General features: G+C 43.5%; 1 protein-coding gene across 2 annotated transcripts in view; it reads left to right on the plus strand.

The window, feature by feature from the left end:
• Positions 1–3559: 3559 nt before the first annotated feature.
• camk1da (calcium/calmodulin-dependent protein kinase 1Da) overlaps positions 3560–19399 on the plus strand; it is a 72193-nt gene continuing 56353 nt past the window's right edge. Inside the window, exon 1 of one of the 2 annotated variants that reach the window (XM_069156569.1) lies at positions 3560–3897. In XM_069156569.1, coding sequence (XP_069012670.1) covers positions 3800–3897 — 98 coding nt within the window. In that variant the 5' untranslated portion in view covers positions 3560–3799. Of the gene's footprint in view, positions 3898–11639; positions 11664–19399 lie in introns of those variants that run through there. The other variant, XM_069156571.1, reaches the window with a different exon arrangement.

The following is a 19399-nucleotide window of genomic DNA, read 5'->3' on the forward strand; positions in this document are numbered from 1 at the left end:
TTTATTGTTTTTTTTTGTTTTTTTTCTTCACTGGATTGATAGAGCAATTACAGGGAGACGGAAAGAGTGGGTGTGATGAGAGTTACAGCTCCCGGGGTGAACCGCTGTGGACAGGAAACGCTGTGCGCGGCAGAAATTGTGCGAATATTTCACGTTAATCATCATTATAAAAATTAAACCTGGCTGTAAACACGCCAACCAGACACCGAGAAGGTTTCCTGGTTTGAGGCTGAGCGGGAATCAATGTGCAGAAGAAAAACCTAACAGTTGTTACAGGAGTGACTTAAATCACTGCTCTTTAATGGGCTTTATTATGTGCCCAGCAAATTATGAACTCTAATCTCCGACGGAATAATTGAAAAGATATCCAGTTTATTCGGGACACCAACCTGAAACTGAATGTTGTTTGATGTCACAGAGCGGCTCACGAATCCCACTGTCTTTGCGGTTTTAATTAGTTTTCAATGAAACTGTTCAAGAGAGGCATTGATTCAACTTTATGGTCTCTTTGGAGGCTGCCGTGTAAAACCCCAGTGGACAAAATATTAGAAACACCAGTCTGGAGCTTCTGTTTTATTGGGCAGCTGTTGTATTAAATTGCGTTAGTTTCAGGTATGTGTACCTAATAAATTGGCAGCTCTGTATTTTCTTGTAACTTATAGCTGCATTAATCATAATTTTGATTATAATAATGGATCAAATGACTGTATATGAATGAAATCAATTTCATAGTGACTAAGGAAGATTTCATACTTACCTTATTTTGGTCTGGACCTTCAGTTGCTTATTTATTAGCTTATTCATACACTTTAACTCTGGATCTGCAATTTATTTCAACCTAAAAATATTTTTTCAGACACAAAAATGATCTCAATGGTAGAATAAAATCATTCCACTAAAAAGATAAAAGCAGAAAGTATCGAGCAGTCTTCTCGTCAAACAAATCAGATTTATTTATAAAGCTCATTTAAACACAACAGAGGTTGAACAAAATGCATAATCAATAAAAAAAAAAAAAAGTCAAACAGACTTGATCATAAAGAGAAATAAGATATAAAAGCAGTTAAATAAATAATCAAAAGCAAGATTAAATCAACGCGAAGCACACAAGAATGTAGGGACAGTAAAAGTAAATTAAAAGGTGGTTAATGTGGAAATAAAAAGGAGCTCAGCTAAATGAAATGCAGAAGAAAATGAGTGTTTGCACGACAACCAGTAAGATAATGTTGAAAGATATCTGGAAAAATACAGGTGATACAAAAACACAGAGATCTGAAGCTGCAGCAGCTAAATGGAATTCAGCCATCAGTAATGTTTAAGTATATTTAGTATTAACATGTGTCTGTGACCTGAGCTGCACTGAGACTGTGGTAGATATGAAATGCATTTCTGATTGCTCAGTTTAACAACATGTCACCAGTGGCTACAGAAATCTGCACAAACTGATTGAAAACCTTTTGTCCTGTAAATCTGAGCAGGTTTCGGGTAAACTGTGGCAGCGCGTCACAAGGCGGGGAGCTGTACTCGGTACTGTGGGAAGAAGTGGGTCATTTACCGGACACAAATGTGATTGGCAGCGTGAAATGGTCGGAAACTCTACAAATGTGGATATCAAGTACTCAGCCACTCAGAAAAAAAACAAAAAAACCTTTGGCTCCTCTTAACAAAGCCAGCTGCATTATTCCTGTTTGAAATGTATGCGTCAAGCCGCACGCAATAAGTGTGCCCCTTCATCTTCCTTGACCTTCATCCTCTTTGTCACCATCTCTCTGATGCTCCCCTCTCGTGATCCTCATCCTCCTCCTTCTCCTCCCTTTGCAGCTGGGTAATCATCTTTGATCAGGCAGGGGGTCAGATTTGCTGACTCAGAGTAAAGGATGAGGGGGAGGAGGGAGGAGGGAGGAGAGGAGTTTCCCCATGGTTGCTGCTGAGGAAGAGCTGCAGTAGTTTGCAGCCAGAATACTCATGAGCAGCTGAGGCTGCAACACGCTGTCCTCCTCCTCTTCCTCCTCCTCCTCTTCCTCCTCTTCCTCCTCCTCCCTCCGTCTGTGTCTCCCTACAGTATCACACACACACAAACGTTAACAAAGCCAGAAGTGGGAGGTGTCGTGAGAGCAGTTCCCCGGCCTGAGCTGACCTCAGCCCCTGCAGCTGTAAGAGTCCGGTGGATCACCGCTCCCCTGCTGACCCAATCTCTGTAATCCAGAGGTGTTATGCGGTCACTTAAACCCAGGTGATTGTGGATCTGCAGCTGGGGGGGGGGTTCCCCTTGCTGATCCCCGCGTGGCTGTGCTGAGCCGCGCTGACGCCTTTAGGGATCCTAAATGGTGATGGACGCATGATGGTTGTTGTCAGCAAGTTGACGCATTGCGAATTTACTGCTCCATCGTCCTGACTAGACACACATACTCACTCTCACTGTCGGACTGCATGCACGAGCAGCATCCCATCAGATGTCTTTATTATCATAACAACATGCACTGCCACAATAAAAGCAGACTTAAACAGTAACAAAATGTCAATAGTAGGACAAGAAATGAGCGTTTCAATGCACATAAGGTTTTGTGGAAGAGTTGAAACCTTTAAAAACGTGCCGACCGCACATCAATTAAAGGCGTTTAAACAATTGCAGGTGGCAGCAGATTCTCAGGACAAGCTAGACACGCGCAACCAGGCGAAGACCGGAAATTGTGAGACGCCGTCTTCAAAATAAAGGTAGACATTTACAGGTTTTTTTTTTTGCAGAAATTGATAATAGCAGAAGGCATAACTGAGATTAAGGGAGAGGCATAGCCTGATTAATCAGTTTAGTGGACGTAAATTATGATTGTACTTGAGTTTAATTTGACTGTTAAAGCAAACACCTCTTTCAAAACCAATGAAACCACAAATATATATTATTAAATCGCTATGTATTAAAAAAAAATTAGAAAAAAACCTAATTAACTGTCCTGAACCATCTGGGGGAAAATATCCCACAATCTATTTGGTTTGTGGCCACTCACTCTACAGATCCTGAGAATGACTTTACTTTTGGTCCAGTTTAAAGTTATATATATATTTCTAAATTGTTTATCATTCATTTAATGTGATTTTACTGTCTCATACACATTTGTAAAAAAAATTACATTAATACTCACAGTATCATCACATGGTTCAGCCTACTCTCAGATTCCCTGCTTTGTTTTTAATGATATTGAAGTTTATTGTAAGTTTCTATTATGTTGAAAAATCATGTAGGATTTTTAGGCCTGTGTCTATGAAGACATTAATTAAAATGCGACTATCTTATATTATTAGTCCTTAGTGGTAATAAATGTAGTCATATCATGTTTTTTTTGTTATTGGAACATCAAAAAGGCCAATAGAGCAGCTAATAATACTTCATGTAAAGCAACAGGCGTTTATTTTGAAAGCCTCGTGGGGAAGTAGTGTTGTCACCTCGTGAGTTTGACGGCTGCTGTCCAGACGGCCCGAGAGGAGGAGGGGGGGGGGGGGGGAGGAGAGGGGCGGGGGGGTGAGAGAGAGAGAGTGTACAGAGAGAAGAGGAGGAGGGAGGCAGCAGGGACACGGTAACCTGCAGGAGGACTCACATGGTCCTGCTGCAGCGGAGCACAGACCACCGGGGCTCTCCACACCTCTGACACTCAGCTCGACTTCACTCTCCTTTTGTTCCGCACTCCTCCGTGTTCAATCTTTTTTTTATTTTTCATTTTATTTTCGCATCCTTCCTCGTGCAGCCCGGTGTCGGTCGGTCGGTCGGTCGGTCAGTCGGACTTGGGGCCGGTGAAGCAGAGCCATGGCTCGGGAGAACGGAGACGCCGGCAGAGGAGAGACGTGGAAAAAACAAGTCGACGACATTAAGAAGATTTTTGATTTGAAAGAAGTCCTCGGCACGTGAGTACACGCGACTTTGACTCTGTTATCAATCCTATAAATTCCCCACCGGGTTTGATTCGGGGCTGCCTGCCCGGTGAGGCTGCCCGGTGAGTCTCCGGTGACCTTCCTGCCCTGACAGCCAGCGGTGAAACCATATTACAGCGGGGGGGGACTCCCAATGTGCCTCAGCGCTTTTCCTCTTCATGGGTATCTCTGTATGTTCCTGTTGACGTGTGTGTGTGTGTGTGTGTGTGTGTGTGTGTGTGTGTGTGTGTGTGTGTGTGTGTGTGTGTGTGTGTGTGTGTCCTGGGGGGGGTTGATGTCTTCACGGGCTTTAGGTCTCTGTTAGAGCTGCCTCTGTGTGTAATGTTTCTCTAATATTCCTACACAGGTCTGTTGTTCTGAATGAAATGACAGTCAACGCTGACTTTATATCACCATTACTATTATTGAAATTTATAATGCTATTTACCCATTTGTTGTTACTTTTTAATGAACTATTTCAACTTTTACTTTTTGCAGTGACAGCACGCTGTTTGTTACTTTTGGTTCTTTTTGCTCATCATCCATTACTTTGAACTATTTTGACCGGTCATCTGTCCCTTTGAGCTTTTTCGGCTCATTATCCTTGACTTCTGATGAAATATTTCAGCTCATGATGTTACGTTCAACTATTTCAGCTTGTCATCTGTTACCTTTAGCTCCTACATCCATTTCTATTTCTTTCATCTCGTTATTCATTACTTTTATCTAACTATTTCTCCATATTAACTCACCTTTTCAACTGTTTTCCAATAGTTCTGGCCATTACAGCCATTCATTCATTACTTCCAGCTGTCTGTTCAGACAGCTTACTAACTATTATTAAGCCATTGTCAGTAGCAACACCTACGGGTGTTACAGATGATTCAATATTTGGTTATATTTTCAAATCAAATGGTCATTTATTTATTTTTTCTGGTAAATGCAGAGGTTTCCTTTGGTTATGAATCGCTGCTTTAATGGGATCATCACATCGGTGTGTAACATTTTTGGAACGTTTTTTTAAAAAGGCTTTTATTGTGTTTTGAAGCTCTTTGAGTTGCAGTAGTCATGTTGTCACTTTAATCGTGAGCATTAGTAACACAATATTGAAATTGTACTGTATGTGGTGTTTGTACAGGGGCTTGCACAATGACTGTGGTGCTTCTCAGTGACTTTAGTTTGAATTAGACTCTTTCACGCTTCCTATCGGAGATCGTACTCTCCAGCATCATGTTAGGAAATCTTGTCTTTTCTCTTCCTCTTCTTCCTCCTGGTTCCATCCTCCCTCTTTGAAACAGCAACCGAATCCAGATCCATGCCCCCCCCTCCTCAATCTAATCTCTGGCAGACAGTCACTGTAAGAGTCTGTCTGCTTTCCCGCTGTGAGGAATTGAGATGCGTCTGTTTGGACGGCAGCCTGGAGGGGGGGGGGCACGCGGGGCGGGTGCACATCGGGATTAACTGCGCGCAGATTAGGAAAAACTTCCCCCCCAAATAGAAGGAAGTTCAGTCTTGTTGTGTAACGACAGAGTGAGGAGCGAGAAAGCCGGGATGCGGTTCGTTTCTCCAAAACACCTGAAATTTGGACCGGACGTGAAACACACAGACGCACTCAGGATGCGGGCTGGAGCAGGACTCAATGATCCGAGTCAGCCATGTTGCAGCCACACATTAACCAGAGCTGAAGACAGACCTTTGAACCTGATGCATCAGCAGAAAGGGGAAAGTGGGCGTGTGTGTGTGTGTGTGTGTGTGTGTGTGTGTGTGTGTGTGTGTGTGTGTGTGTGTGTGTGTGTGTGTGACGTGGGAATGATATGCGAGGCAAAGAGGAAGAGGAGAGGTGACTGAATCGAAACAGATGAATTTTGCTCTGTGTGGTGAGGCGGACGAAGTTGGCAATGAAAGCTGCTCCCCGGAACCAATCACGAAACTGTTGTTGTCCGAAAGGTGTTTGCTGATTGGACGATCAGTGAGCGTGAGACTGTCAGCGATAAAAGTGAAGCGAAGACGACGTTGAGCAGCAGATGAAGGACAAACTCAAGTTCCTGAGTGCGACTGCAGTGTTCAATGTTCCCTGCGTCAGTGTTTTTGAGCTGCATCTGTGCCGACAGGATGTGATGTCACAGACCTGACACTGACCCGTCGTGCTTCGTGTCCTCGTGCCGGGCCATTCTTGCCTCTCGAGTGCAGCCGAACACCTCTCCTGCTCTCGGTCTGAATAGGGCTTTTCGACGTGCTCCATATATTTCCTGTCTCCCAACAGTGGATAGACCTCACAGGGAGAAGCTCACGAAGGCAGCTGTGTGTGTGTGTGTGTCTGCGATCATGTACATGAGGCTCTCCTCGGTGTCTTATTACCCCTCTCTGTGTGTGTGTGTGTGTGTGTGTGTGTGTGTGTGTGTGTGTGTGTGTGTTGCTCACCGCTCAATAATTCAACACCAACAGGAGTGTGTTCTTTGTGTGTGTGTGTGTGTGTGTGTGTGTGTGTGTGTGTGTGTGTGTGTGTGTGTGTGTGTGTGTGTGTGTGAGCCTCAGGTAGGCTGCAGCTTGCAGCAGGAGCGATCACAGCCGGCTGAAAAGGAACAAGAAAAGGTTTAGCTATTTCTTTATTGATTTTTTTTATTTATTTATTTTTTACTCCCGCTGATGTGTTTCTATCCATCAGAACAGCAGGAGAACTTAAACTTAAACTGGGTTTTCACATTGAACTGCTTTAGTGTGAATAGTGTACAAACCATTTCAAGCAAAAATACTATTCGATATTTGCTGTGCACGATTATTTGAAGACCCTCCCCCCGCTGCCACACGCACACACACACACACACACACACATACACATAGAAAGAGACTCATTCATTCTGTGGCTCACAGATCCCATCAGATATTGAAAACCCTCGCCGTGGACAGAGCCGATGGGAAGCGTGTGTCCAGCCATCATCTCTGAGATGAGTTGTGTTTGCTCAGCACGTCTGGCATCAAACTTACATCTTCCGGTGACAAAGCTCGCGGTCCATTATTGATCTGTGACTATGATTTGCTCCAAAATGATTGCGCACAGCTTTAGTAGACTCATGATATGCTAGTTTACACTGCACCTCTTTTTCCTTTATTTTTTGGAAAGATTTCAACAAAGGACTTTTCGACAGCTGTAGTTAGGTTGCGTGTTTCTGCAGTTTGTACCGCAGCATCTGATCTTATTGCCACACGCGTGTTTTACTGGAGCCTGCGGAATTAATTGTCATTTGAAAGGCAGTTCGCAAACAGCTTTTAGGGGCATTCCTGACACCGTCTGGCGGTAGTAACACATTTCTACCCGGCGCTGGTAAACACAAAGGGAAATAAGACATGACGATTTTTTTATTCTTTAATGAGCATTCTTAAATTCTAAAATCATCACTCATCCCGTATCATATTTTCCATAAGTTGTCAGATGTTATCAGTATGTTTTAATAAATCAGTGATTATTAAAGACCATGATGGAAACACCTTAAATTACAACTTGGCCTGTGCGACTGACTGAACGCTAACAGCAGCAGTCCCGTGGTCATTTCCAATGCAGAGTAGAGATTTAGGATGCAAACATTTATTTGCGTGCCACAGTGCAGCTCATATTTTTCAATGTATTTAATATTGGGTGATTGGAAAGTCCACATTTTTTTCTAACGAGAACTAATACTTGAGTGTCTTGTTTTTGTCCTCGTGATGAAATTCGTCACTGAGCACAGTTCATGCTGAACCTCGGATCAGCTCCATATTTTTGGACTCCGCGTTCAGTTTTGATGTCGGGCTGCAAACGGACACAGTGGAAGGTCTTTCCAAGGAGGCCTACAGGAAGTCAAAGTGTGTGTGTGTGTGTGTGTGTGTGTGTGTGTGTGTGTGTGTGTGTGTGTGTGGAGAGAGACAGAAAATAAAGCCGTGGCCGGGATGTTGGTGCATTGTGGGAATGTCACTGTGCCATCTAGGGCACGCTGCCCTTAATTGATGCTCCACTTCCCTGCTGCTGGCACCGTTCTCTCCACTGTTTCTGGGACTTTACAGTCCACCCCTCCCCTCCCCTCCCCTCCACCTCCACCCCCCCTCCCTCCCCTCCCCCTCCCTCCCCTCCCCCTCCCAGCCCTTTACGTTTCTCTACACCTCCTCTGTATGTCTGCAGCTCCCCCCGTCAGCATCGCAGCTCTGCTTCTCTTGACTATGTAGGACTGCGATGCCAGCGCACACGATGAAGATTTCAAAGTTTCTTTTCATCCTTGGTATAAATAGCATCTTAAAAATAGAACAAAAACATGATTGTTTGTTACAGTATGTGACAAAACCAACTTCATCAGTGGACTGCCAGCCCACGTGTTTTTTTTTTTTTACAACGTGTGTACCAATGTGTGTGTATCACTGGATGTGAGAAGTTCAAGCATATGTGGATGTGAGTGCACAATTTAAAAACACAGTTTTCTCTCATTCTAGTGAGATTTGAAACCCGGCGTGTCACCGAGTTTATCCTCTGATCATCTATTCATCTGTTCTGTCCTCTTCTTTCTGCCAGTGTTTCTTCTGTTGAGTCCTACTCTAAGACTGGTGAACTTTACTTGTTAATAACGCTGCCATGTTGTTACTGATGTCATCGATGCCGTTTGTCATGCTGCTGATTCAGTAAAATTATGGCTAATTGTGATTTAAACCTGTTTGGTAACAGTAATACCACTCGAGGTCTTTGACGTACAACCTTGTTTTCACAGCTTCCAGGATGATTTATTCTCTGGAGGTGTGGCCCCAGTTGAATTAAATCAAACTTTATTCGTTGGCTTTGAAAATAGCTCACTGGAGGACAGGGGGTAATCTGACATGTAAGGCCAGATGGATTTAGAGAAATCAAAGCTCTCTTTGATTAGATTATCAGAGATATATTAAAAAAAAGAAAAAGAAAAAAAAAAAAGGGGTGGTGCAGTGTTACGACCGGCTCGTTCAGGCTTTAACAAATGATGGGAGGTCCACACAGTAAACTGGATTTAGGTAAAGGTTTAATGCACAAATCCCCCAAAACTGCAAAAACAGAGGAAAACACAAATCAACCAAAATCAAAGGCTGCCAGGAGCCTGCTGTCCATGGAGAGAGAGAGAGAGAGAGAGAGAGACTGCAAACAATGAGGAAGCCTGGCTTTATGCTCTTCCTCTCTGGTCACCAATCACGGGCAGGCGGAGCTCCACAACCCGTCAGGACACCATGCCAGCAAAGCAGAACGACAGCGCCAAGCAGACCACCTCAGCACAGCAAGTGGGCGGGGACATGACCTATAACAGAAAGCACAAAGAGCAAGACAGGAAGGAAAGGCTGGCGGGCCTGGGCCGACGCAAGGGGTTCCGCAAGAAGGTTGTGGGTTTAAACCTCAGCTCGGGTCTTTCCGTGTGTTGTTTGCACGTTGCACGTGTTGGTTTTCTCCGACTTCCTCTCTCTCTCTCTCTCAAAGACGTGTCTCGTAGGTTAACTGGTGAGTCTGAATGTGAATGTGAGCGTGAATGCTTGTCTGTGTTTCTGTGTTGGCTCTGCGATGGACTGGTGACCTGTAGTGGATGTACCACGCCCATAGTCAGCTTGGATAGGCTCCCCCCCCCCCCCTCCCCCCCCGTGAGTCTGTTAAGGATAAAGTGGGCAGAGATGAGGGATGGATGGATGTTTAAAATACATCTCAGCAGTTAACTCATCATTCCTGAGAGGAATCAGGTCCCAAACCGCCACGACAAGATCCAAGCTGGAAGACACTGGCGATACCCTTCAATGGTGATGCTGTTGTAGTCACTGACTTCACTGCTGCTGACGCTTGTTTTGTCTGTCTTCTGGTTCTGGATGAGTTGCGCATTTCAACAGGGATTAACACCGAATCTGCTGATCTCAGTTTGACATCTCAGTGCTACTAAATTTGAGCTACAGTCGTGTCATACAGCCCACCCACACACACTCTCTCTCTCTCAGTCTCTCTCTCTCACACACACACACACACACACACTCTCTCTCTCTCAGTCTCTCTCTCTCACACACACACACACACACTCTCTCTCTCTCAGTCTCTCTCTCACACACACACACACACACACACACACACACACACACACACACACACACACACACACACACACACACTCTCTCTCTCTCTCTCTCTCTCTCTCTCTCGCTCTTAATCTCTCTCTCTCACACACACACACACTCTCTCGCTCTCTCTCTCTCGCTCTCAGTCTCTCTCTCACACCCACACACTCTCTCTCTCTCTCGCTCTCAGTCTCTCTCTCTCACACACACACACACACACACACACACACACACACACACACACACACACACACACACACACACACACACTCAGTCTCTCTGAGGGGGTTTGGGGGTGTGAAGGGGGGAGGGCTGGCATGCATCTCTCTACACAGATTGACACATGTGCGTCCAGACCTCTGAGTATTAATGATCATAAAGTTTAGTCCATTATCGGATCAACGCTCTATTTTAAGCCTCACGGCGACCACATCCAGCTTATAAATGGCCCCGAGCCGAAAGCCTGTTGTCCCTGTGCTGTTGTGACACACACGGTTGAGCAGGACAGCTGTGTGCACGCTCGCTGTTCACGTATGTAAACACAGACACGTACTCAGACAGCTGAACGGAGCAGGGAAAGTTCATGGAAGAACATTTGTCTTAAGTCTGATTGAAGTCATTCCGGTCTCTGAATGTTAAAGTGAGGGAACGAGAGCGTCGCTGCCTACGCCACAAATCTCTGTCTGTTTGTTGGTTCAGCCAGTTTTACACACTTTAATACTCTTTTTTTTTTTGCTTTGGCTGCCAAAAGTTTGACATTTAAAAGAGTTTTTATTGTAACCTTTCACCTCTTCACTTTTATTAGTGGCATTTACTGCACGCTGAACCATTTGTTTTATGAAAAATAAGTCATGTAATTTTAGGTTTTACTCATAAAAACACTTCAAAGGTTTTTGTCTGGGGCATCGTGCCCTCATGTTCACTGTGACCCCGTTTTTGTCAGTTATGAAAGACAAAATCTTCTTTCCTCGTGATTTATTGAATGTCTTTTCAAGGAACACAGTTAGAGATGGAGATGCTACACCGAGGGTTCATACTTAGGCCAAAAAATGATGTCCAACATTTCTTGCAAAGAGACAAAACGAGAGCAGGCGGTGCGGGGAAGTCGGTGGTAAAGCTTCAGTTTGTTTCTGCCGACCGCAGGATTTGGCTTCATTCCTGTTGCGCAATACTAAAGGGTCTTGACAACAACATCTGCTGTTCGAGAGGGAAATCAGGGATACAGCCTGCTGGGACACGACGGCTGTTGTGATGAATTTAACAGTTGGTGGGTGACCATATTGTAGTGATCAAGGAAGACAGGGGTGCTGCAGGTCAGTGGAGTTGCAGCGACATGAGCGGTGGCACTAACTGTGTTCCTGCAGGCTATTGGCTTCTCAAAACATCATTAGAAGTGAACAGAGGACATGGTGTGATAATGTGTGCCTACATAAAGTTGTTACAGCTCTGCTCTCAGGAGGGGGGAGCGACACCATGTGTGGCCTGTTTTTTTTTTTTTTTAATGAAAAAGCTCCGATTGGCCCACTGCAAAGTACGTGTCCAGCGCCACACAGCAGACAGACAGCAGCTAGCTGGTGAACATTGTGGAGAATTTAGCTAAAATGAGAAGAATATAGTGCACAGGGCTTAATTTGTGCCTGATCCTGCCAGAACAAGATCCGGCACCTTTGTCACTGTCAAAATCTGTAAGTACAATTTTTTTTATAATATATCTTCTGTCATTTATTTTTATTTCCCAACTCGTAATTTGCTTGTTAACCTATTTTAATTGTATTTCAAATCTAATTTATAAGGTAGAAGAGAGTGAAAGACATCAGTTACTCAGGTCACGCAGTGACACCTCAAGTGTGAGTTATGAGCGCGTCACAGGAGCTAACGTTACCGCAGTTTAAACCTCAGCAACAAGGACGAAACCGGTCAAATGTCAAAAAGACAATCAGATTTGTTACACTTCGTCAAAGCAGTCGGTCAGTCGGACCCTGAGCAGACCGAAGTCGTTTCGGCGGATCAACACGGCGGTGATAACAGTGGCACAGCAGCATCATAGGAGCATGTGTATTCTGCTCATGAGCTCTGCTGCTGACTTTGAATGATCCGTGAATGCTCAGACTACTAAATGCAAATAAATAGGGCTTTGTTTGTGATGACAGTTTTGTTGAAATTCAACAGCCTAGGCGTTGTCTGACGTAGCTGTCGACTCTCTGGAGCAGCACCCTCTCAGCGCTCTGTGAACCACCTTCATTCATCAAGTGGTGGGAAACATGACTGCTCTTCTGTTGCTCCCTGTCTACTGCATATGTATGTCGGCAATGGTTTTCTAACAAATTAACCTCATTTTATAAGTTGATATTATGTCAGTGAAGTGTTTACAGCTGGTTGCACTGCCCCCAAGTGACCCCCCCCCCCAAAAAAAAATCCCTGAAAACGTATTGTTGTAGCATCACAAGTTTTTATCTCTAATATACTCCGATGAGTATCAGTTACAATTAAAGGCCTGATAAAGAAGTTTAACACTCATTTGCAGATATTGCTAATCCCTGATTGGTGCATGGAAATATACTTCAGTTTTCCAGCTCAGCCCGCCTTCACTTTAGTTTGTTTAAATGAATTAATAACAGGAACCATGTATAAAATACATTAATATTAAAAAGCAGAAGGATGTTTTGTACCAGATTTAGCTACCAGCTAATTTCCTTCTGCGGTCTCTGGGCAGGTGAGAGGAAACAAATACAATCTCTACTACAAATAGACTAACAGCACGCCGACACCCACGCAGGCGTTCACTGACACATACCCACACAACAAAGATACTTCACAGCAATAAACACACATCAAAATATGGCATCGAATATATAAACAGGTTGTCACGTAAAATGAATACTGACACGTCTGGTTATTCCATTTTTTTAACTTCACAGGAGAAGATATGGAAATATGGGAAGTTTTTAGGTTGATGAGGACTTGTTTAATTTATCAACAGCTTTGAAAGAAAAACAGATTGTGCACAGGCAAAGTTGCATGATGGGAAATAACTAAAACAGTTTTAACAATTAAGTGTTTGTGTAGAAACCAGGTAGTTATAAAAAGCAGTTGAGTAAATTATTTGTCAGGTACTTTAATGCTGGTTTAAAACACAGTTAATCCTAATTTGTTTTGTATTCTGGCAAATGAAAATAAAAGCAGTAACAGAGGAGCATGTTGAACCAGTCGGGCAAACCTGAAAGTGGAGGACGATGGAATTGAAACCGGACTGTGAGGCAGGTGGTGGCTGAAACACAGTTTTCCCTGTTTCCTGGAGGAGTCCAAATGAAATATCCGTCAGCAAGTGTTGTGCTTACACTCAGGGAAATGCTCTCAGACTTGGAATTACATTGATGGTAGTTTTACTTCAAGCTGCCCTATCTGACCTGTTAGAACCACTCAAACACAACCAGCACTGCTACAGAGCAGCCAAACCGCAGTTGGCAAACCACAGCAGTAATTAGCTTACGGGTAACACTATACAACACATCTGAGCTTCTGTTCAGGGCTTAATTCATTTTCAGATTTCCCATAATTCATTGCATTACACTAGAAGCACCTGAAGGTACAATTGAGTTGTTTTTCCTACGACACAAAATATTCAGAGCACCAAATGGAAAATCTTTTGTGAATCAGATTGAATCAGACAGAGATGAAGTGAAGACCTTTAATTCTATGGAAATGTTCCAGGTTGATATTTGTATATTTTATTTTGAAGAGAGCTGCAACAGTGCACCCTGTTGGCTGTGGATACCAGCTGACTCTGACCGCAGCGGCAGACTCTACTTGAACAGAAAGGCAAGTCGGAAAGCAGCTTAGCATATTTTCCCTTAAGGCTCCGCTGCTTCTGACAGAGCCCGTGAAGAATATAACAAAATACCAGAGCGGAGGAGGAAGAGATAACGGGATGGAAATGAGGAATTGTAATGAAAAGCAATGAGGGAGAGGAATAGAAGCAAATAGAAGTCTCAGGGGTTTGGCCTCAGGGGCCCCTCGCGGTGTCCTGTCCCACCGCTTCAGGATAAATACGTTGGAAGGGATTTCTCAGGCAGCCCTTCACTCCTTCCACCATCTGCTGTCACCAGGAACATGGAAAGCTTTTGCTCTGAAAGAACAGCACTCTCTTCCTGTTTTATGTTGTGAGTGAAACTTAATAAGAGTCATCACAATAATAGTTTTGATTATAGTAGTAATTAATTAATGGTAAACAGCAGCACCTGAAACAAGGGAGGATGAAGGACGCGGTTCCGACTTGATCCATCATGTCTGTCCATCTTTCCATCTGCACTCGTCCCCGGTACGGACAGGACGATCCGTGGTCTGCTTTCTTTCTGCTGCTCTCCCGTTGCAACAGCAGAAAATAAGGTTAAATAGCTCCGATTGACTTTCAGAGTAAGACGTGCTAAAGAGATTCGGTACATTCAGCCCAGTCTGGGGATGATACAGTGGTGACTAAAAATGTGGGTTGCTTTTGATCTCTGGCGATCACCAGAGGCAGACTTTCAGTCATACTCTCAGAACTTCATTATTTTTCAAGGAAACTTACATCAGCTTAATTGTGTTGACCGGGATGTGTGTTAGGGTTTCCTGGCAGATGAGACTGAGACTGTTGGCCTGCTATCGGAAAACCTTTTGAAACTCTGAGCGGGGCTGAACATGAAATGTTCGCCGTTCTCTTGATCCCCTCTTGTTTGCCGCACGCGCTTCATTCCCAAGTGACCTCTGTTCCTACAGTGTCAACATTTCATACAGTTGTCAATAATATATATTTCAATCGCTTTAATTTAATAACATCGACAATATATTCCTGCTATATTTATCAGTTGCTCTGGATTACTCTTCTAAAGGATAATTGTCCTTTAGTCACAAAAAGTTCCTGCAAGTGTTTCAGAATAAAAATCCTGTTGTGAAGTGAAAGGGATTTATCTAAAATATTCCAGAGGGCTTTTATTTTGAAACAGATACAGGAAGGGTTGAGTTTGTATCAACAGTGTGATGCAGTAACTTTAACAGGGCAAACGGGAGCGAATCAAAAGGAGGCTTAAAGCTGAAGAAATTTTTACACCTTAAATTTCAATATGACAACTTTGACCATTCATTGTGATTTTACTGACTCTCTTGCGGGACATATAGTTGTGACTCTTGCATTGCAATCAGATTATATCAATAAAAAAAGGAAGAACGGAAGTTGCATATAGTAATTGATTCTTTATATTTTAACAACTATTCAAGCATTTGAAGATCATGTCGAATCCCTGCTCTACGTGTCTGTCCTCCTGAATTAAGATCAGGGCTTTACAGTGTTTTTACACAGGAGATAATATTAGAGTAGGCTGGTTAATAGTCCAGCTTTGATGTGAGATCTGTGGGATCTAGTTAGTAATTGTGACCAATGCACAGGAGTTGTTGTCAATTCTGTAATTAGTTTAATCATGTACCGTTAATTGTACTTTGTGTTTTATTTGTTCATAACTCATTTGTTTCATGTCTTCATTTAACATTAATTCCACCATAATAACCTTTTCAGGGCCCTATCACACAGCAATCAGAGGGCTCAGATTAGTTACAGCATAACAACATGTACTCAAATAATATTTGGCAGGCATGTAGTGGGGTTGCCGGGGTAACAGTTAGCTGTTGCCCATCAGATTGTGAATGATCGCTGCCGTTAATGGAAGCAGCACCGCAGCAGCTCCACTGCTGGCCAGCACACACTCTGTCTTCTGGACAGGTAATTTAGGGCAGAACACACACACACACACACACACACACACACACACACACACACACACACACACACACACACACACACACACACACACACACACACACACACACACACACAGAAAAACACACAAACAGAGTCACACAAAGAGGCAGACACACACACACACACACACATACACACACACACACACACACACTCAGACACACACACACACACACTCATACATGAGTCGAGTCATGAAAATAAAACCCAGGCACACACAGGATGCAAAAATGTCAGATAATCACACACACACACACACACGGACATATGCACACACACACACATTTATTTTTAATCCTTGTCCTTTTGTTGAAAATATACCAAAAAAAACACACACATCATGATACTGTAAAATTACACACACTTTCTGCTCTGGTAAGCATTACACTGCACAGAGTGATACACACACACACACACACACACACACACACACACACACACACACACACATACACACACACACACACACTCTCCTCTGCACCTTGGAGGCTTTTTCTGTATTATAGCAGACCTACTTTCACTGAGTCCCACTACTGTACTTAGATCAGAGTGTGTATGTGTGTGTGTGGCTGTTTATCTGTCTCAGCTTGGCCCAGTTACACTCAAGTCGTCCTTGAGCAAAAACGCACACAAACACACATCTTGAAGTTTTAAAATGTCTCAAACTCTTTAACCAGTTCAAGCAGAGAGACAGAGATGCTCTGTGTTCTGGTTTCAAGTAGTATCTGTATGCAAAGTCTGCTTTACCATTAGCTAACACCCAGCTGTGTGAGTTGATGTGTGTGAGAAGATGTTGCATGAGTCACCAGTCCAGTCTGTTAACAGGCAGTGCTGTCTAGCTTTCAGTCATTTGTATGAAAGCCACTTCATCCCTGCGCTCACACTCTACATGTAGTCAAACCCCCTCAACAGATGTGCGTTTCATCGTCTAATTTGGATACTGATGCGACGACGTCATTGTGACATGATACTGGATCATCCGCATTTTGTCTGCAGCGGGTGAAACCAGCTGTTCCTCACATGCAGTGTCTCGTTTGATGCTCACAGGATTTCCTACTAAAAAATAATTTGGGATATTACCCCGATCAGCCAGGAGAGGTTTCATTGTCTCTCACAGGAGGGAGAGAATACAGATCAGGTTCCTTTTGGTTATTAAACTACACTGATTGGTCTAAAGGAAGCACTGGAGTATTTGCTGGTTTCTGTGCATATGAATCAGTGTGTTCACCTGCACTTAAAGGCTTTCTGCAGTATTTCACAAATATCATTTGAAAAAGGAATTTGATTTCCACAGTCTGTACGTGCAGTTAGAGAAACTTGAGCAACATTTCTGCTGGAAAACATCAATTTCTTGGCCATTTGAGTATTTAACTATGTTTTTAATGGGCTTTTAACAAGAGGTGTTTTTGAACCAAACAGTTCTGGGGACTCCCTGAGTGGATCTACACACTGGAGAGCTCCTAAATACCTTCAAGGGCTCTTTATTTGTTTTGCCTTCACACCGCCAATAAGAACGCTGAAGTGATGTAAACTCACAACGACCGGCAACATCTCATTTTGGTGTTTTGATCCATTTTTTAAGCCTAAAGTTAAAGGGATATATTGGATTCTTTGAATTGGGGTTTTTCCTGGCTTATCCACAGCCAGTGTATTACCTGGAGTAGTAGCATGTCCCCAGTTTGTACCGGCACAGCAGCTAAGCTGAAAGCACAGTGCCCTCAGAGGAAAGACAAGGTAGTGAGGTGAACCAATCACATACACTGACATCACCATAGATTCTCTTGTGCTAGGAAATACATACCCTGAAGCAGAAGCTAAAAAAGTCCTCTGAATGGATTTGTAAAACCGACAACGGTTCTTCGTTCCTGCAGTGTGAACACAAACGGTTCTTAGAACTGTGAAAAGGTTCCTCCTGTCCAAAAGCAAATATGGACACTGTGTCCTCCTTGTTCTCATGTTTCCTGTCTGTCTCTCATCTGTTGTCATCTAATTAAGGCTAAATGCTTTCCTGCTGAGAGTTACAGAACATGAGAAGATCCCTACCACTCTTATATCTGTCTATTAATTATGTTGCTACTGCCAGCAGTTGGTGAGCTTAACATTGGATAAAGACTGGAGAGAGGGGCGAAACAGACATACTGTCCCAGTCCAAAAGTGCCTTTACTGCTTACTAATTACCATTTTAAATTTTGTTTGTTTAATCACTACACACATTTTTATGTGCTGGACCTTTCTTGGGATGAGTGCAGTGACTTTCTGAGCTCTCCACTGGTTGGTCACTATAGATAGTTCCCGGTATCGTCACTACTTTTAACAAAGCACTTCTAATTGAGTGCAAACCCTTATCTTTTGGAGTATCCGCATGTAAACGTTCTGTTTCTGTCTCTGACACTGCTGGGCAGGTGTTGATGAAACTTTTTTAAGCCTTGCATTAGGGAATGCTGTCTGCCGTTTGTGTCATGGAGTCTGCATCGTTGGGGGGGGATGGCATCATTGTTAAATCACGTCATCCAGCATTCACCTGTCAGGCATGTAACTGATGCCTCAGCTGCTGGTGGGCACATTTCACTGTCTGCAACCTCAAAGCCAACCGTCTGCGACTGTTCACCGTCCTGCCTTGTTATATGTTGAACTGATGCTTCGGTGACGTTAGCAGTGACCAAATACATTTGTAATAAAAATCAACTGAATAACTGTAATGATGTAACAGAGTCGTGTTAACACCTGTTCTCCTGCGTGTGACGGTGTCGGGGTGTGACGGTGGTGTATTTGATGAGGTCTGTTCGTGTGGGAAACAGCAGAGCTGCTGGAGAAGTGACTGCATCGTTTAATCAGAGGGGGGAAACAATAATGAGCATGTGTGTGTGTGTGTGTGTGTGTTAGTAATGGGAACTGTTGCGTCAATAATTGGCTACAAAAGAAAAAAAAATCATTGTTAAGTATTTGAATTAAGCTTGTTTATACTGATAGAACCATTGAAATCACACAAATGTGGGTCTCATTTGTGAGAGAGGTTTGCTTGTTAATTACTAACCTGCATGTCAAGAAACAAAAGCCCTCTGTGGTGAGGCTAGAAAGCCATTCAGTGACACTTTAATGCACATCCTTCACATTAAAGAGGTTTTGTGTACTGTTTTGTGTGCCCGCCTGTTTCAGAGAACGTCTGTCTGCTGTGCATTCATTATATTTCAGATACGTACAAAGGGATTGGCTGTTTATAGCAGATGGTTATATAGTCAGGCTCTGCTTTTTTTTTAGGCAGCTCTTAAAGAATCCAAAGAAGTGACAAGGAGTCTCGTCGGGAGAACTAATCCTCTTTTAATAAACACATAAAAGGTAAGTTAAAGCTCGGCGAAAGGTCAGATTATATTTGGCCGTGTTGTCCACCCGCATGAATGTGGTCGGACATCACCAGTGAGCCACACGGCTGGTGAAGGAGCCAATGACACCCATATCTGCCCCCTCCTCTCTCTTTCTGTCCCTCCATATGTCGCCCTCCCTGCATGGACTGACAGGGAGTGTTTGTGCTGCTGTCACTGCAGTCGGCCTTATACCTTTTTGCCACATTAATGCTTTTGCAGGCCGTCCGTTTTATACGAGTCTGCTTTTACTGTAGACCTGAGGCCATCC

Source organism: Embiotoca jacksoni, unplaced genomic scaffold (assembly GCF_022577435.1).
Source record: "Embiotoca jacksoni isolate LCO1_2020_lvr unplaced genomic scaffold, fEmbJac1.0.p SCAF_21, whole genome shotgun sequence".
In the NCBI taxonomy this organism is placed as follows: domain Eukaryota; kingdom Metazoa; phylum Chordata; class Actinopteri; family Embiotocidae; genus Embiotoca; species Embiotoca jacksoni.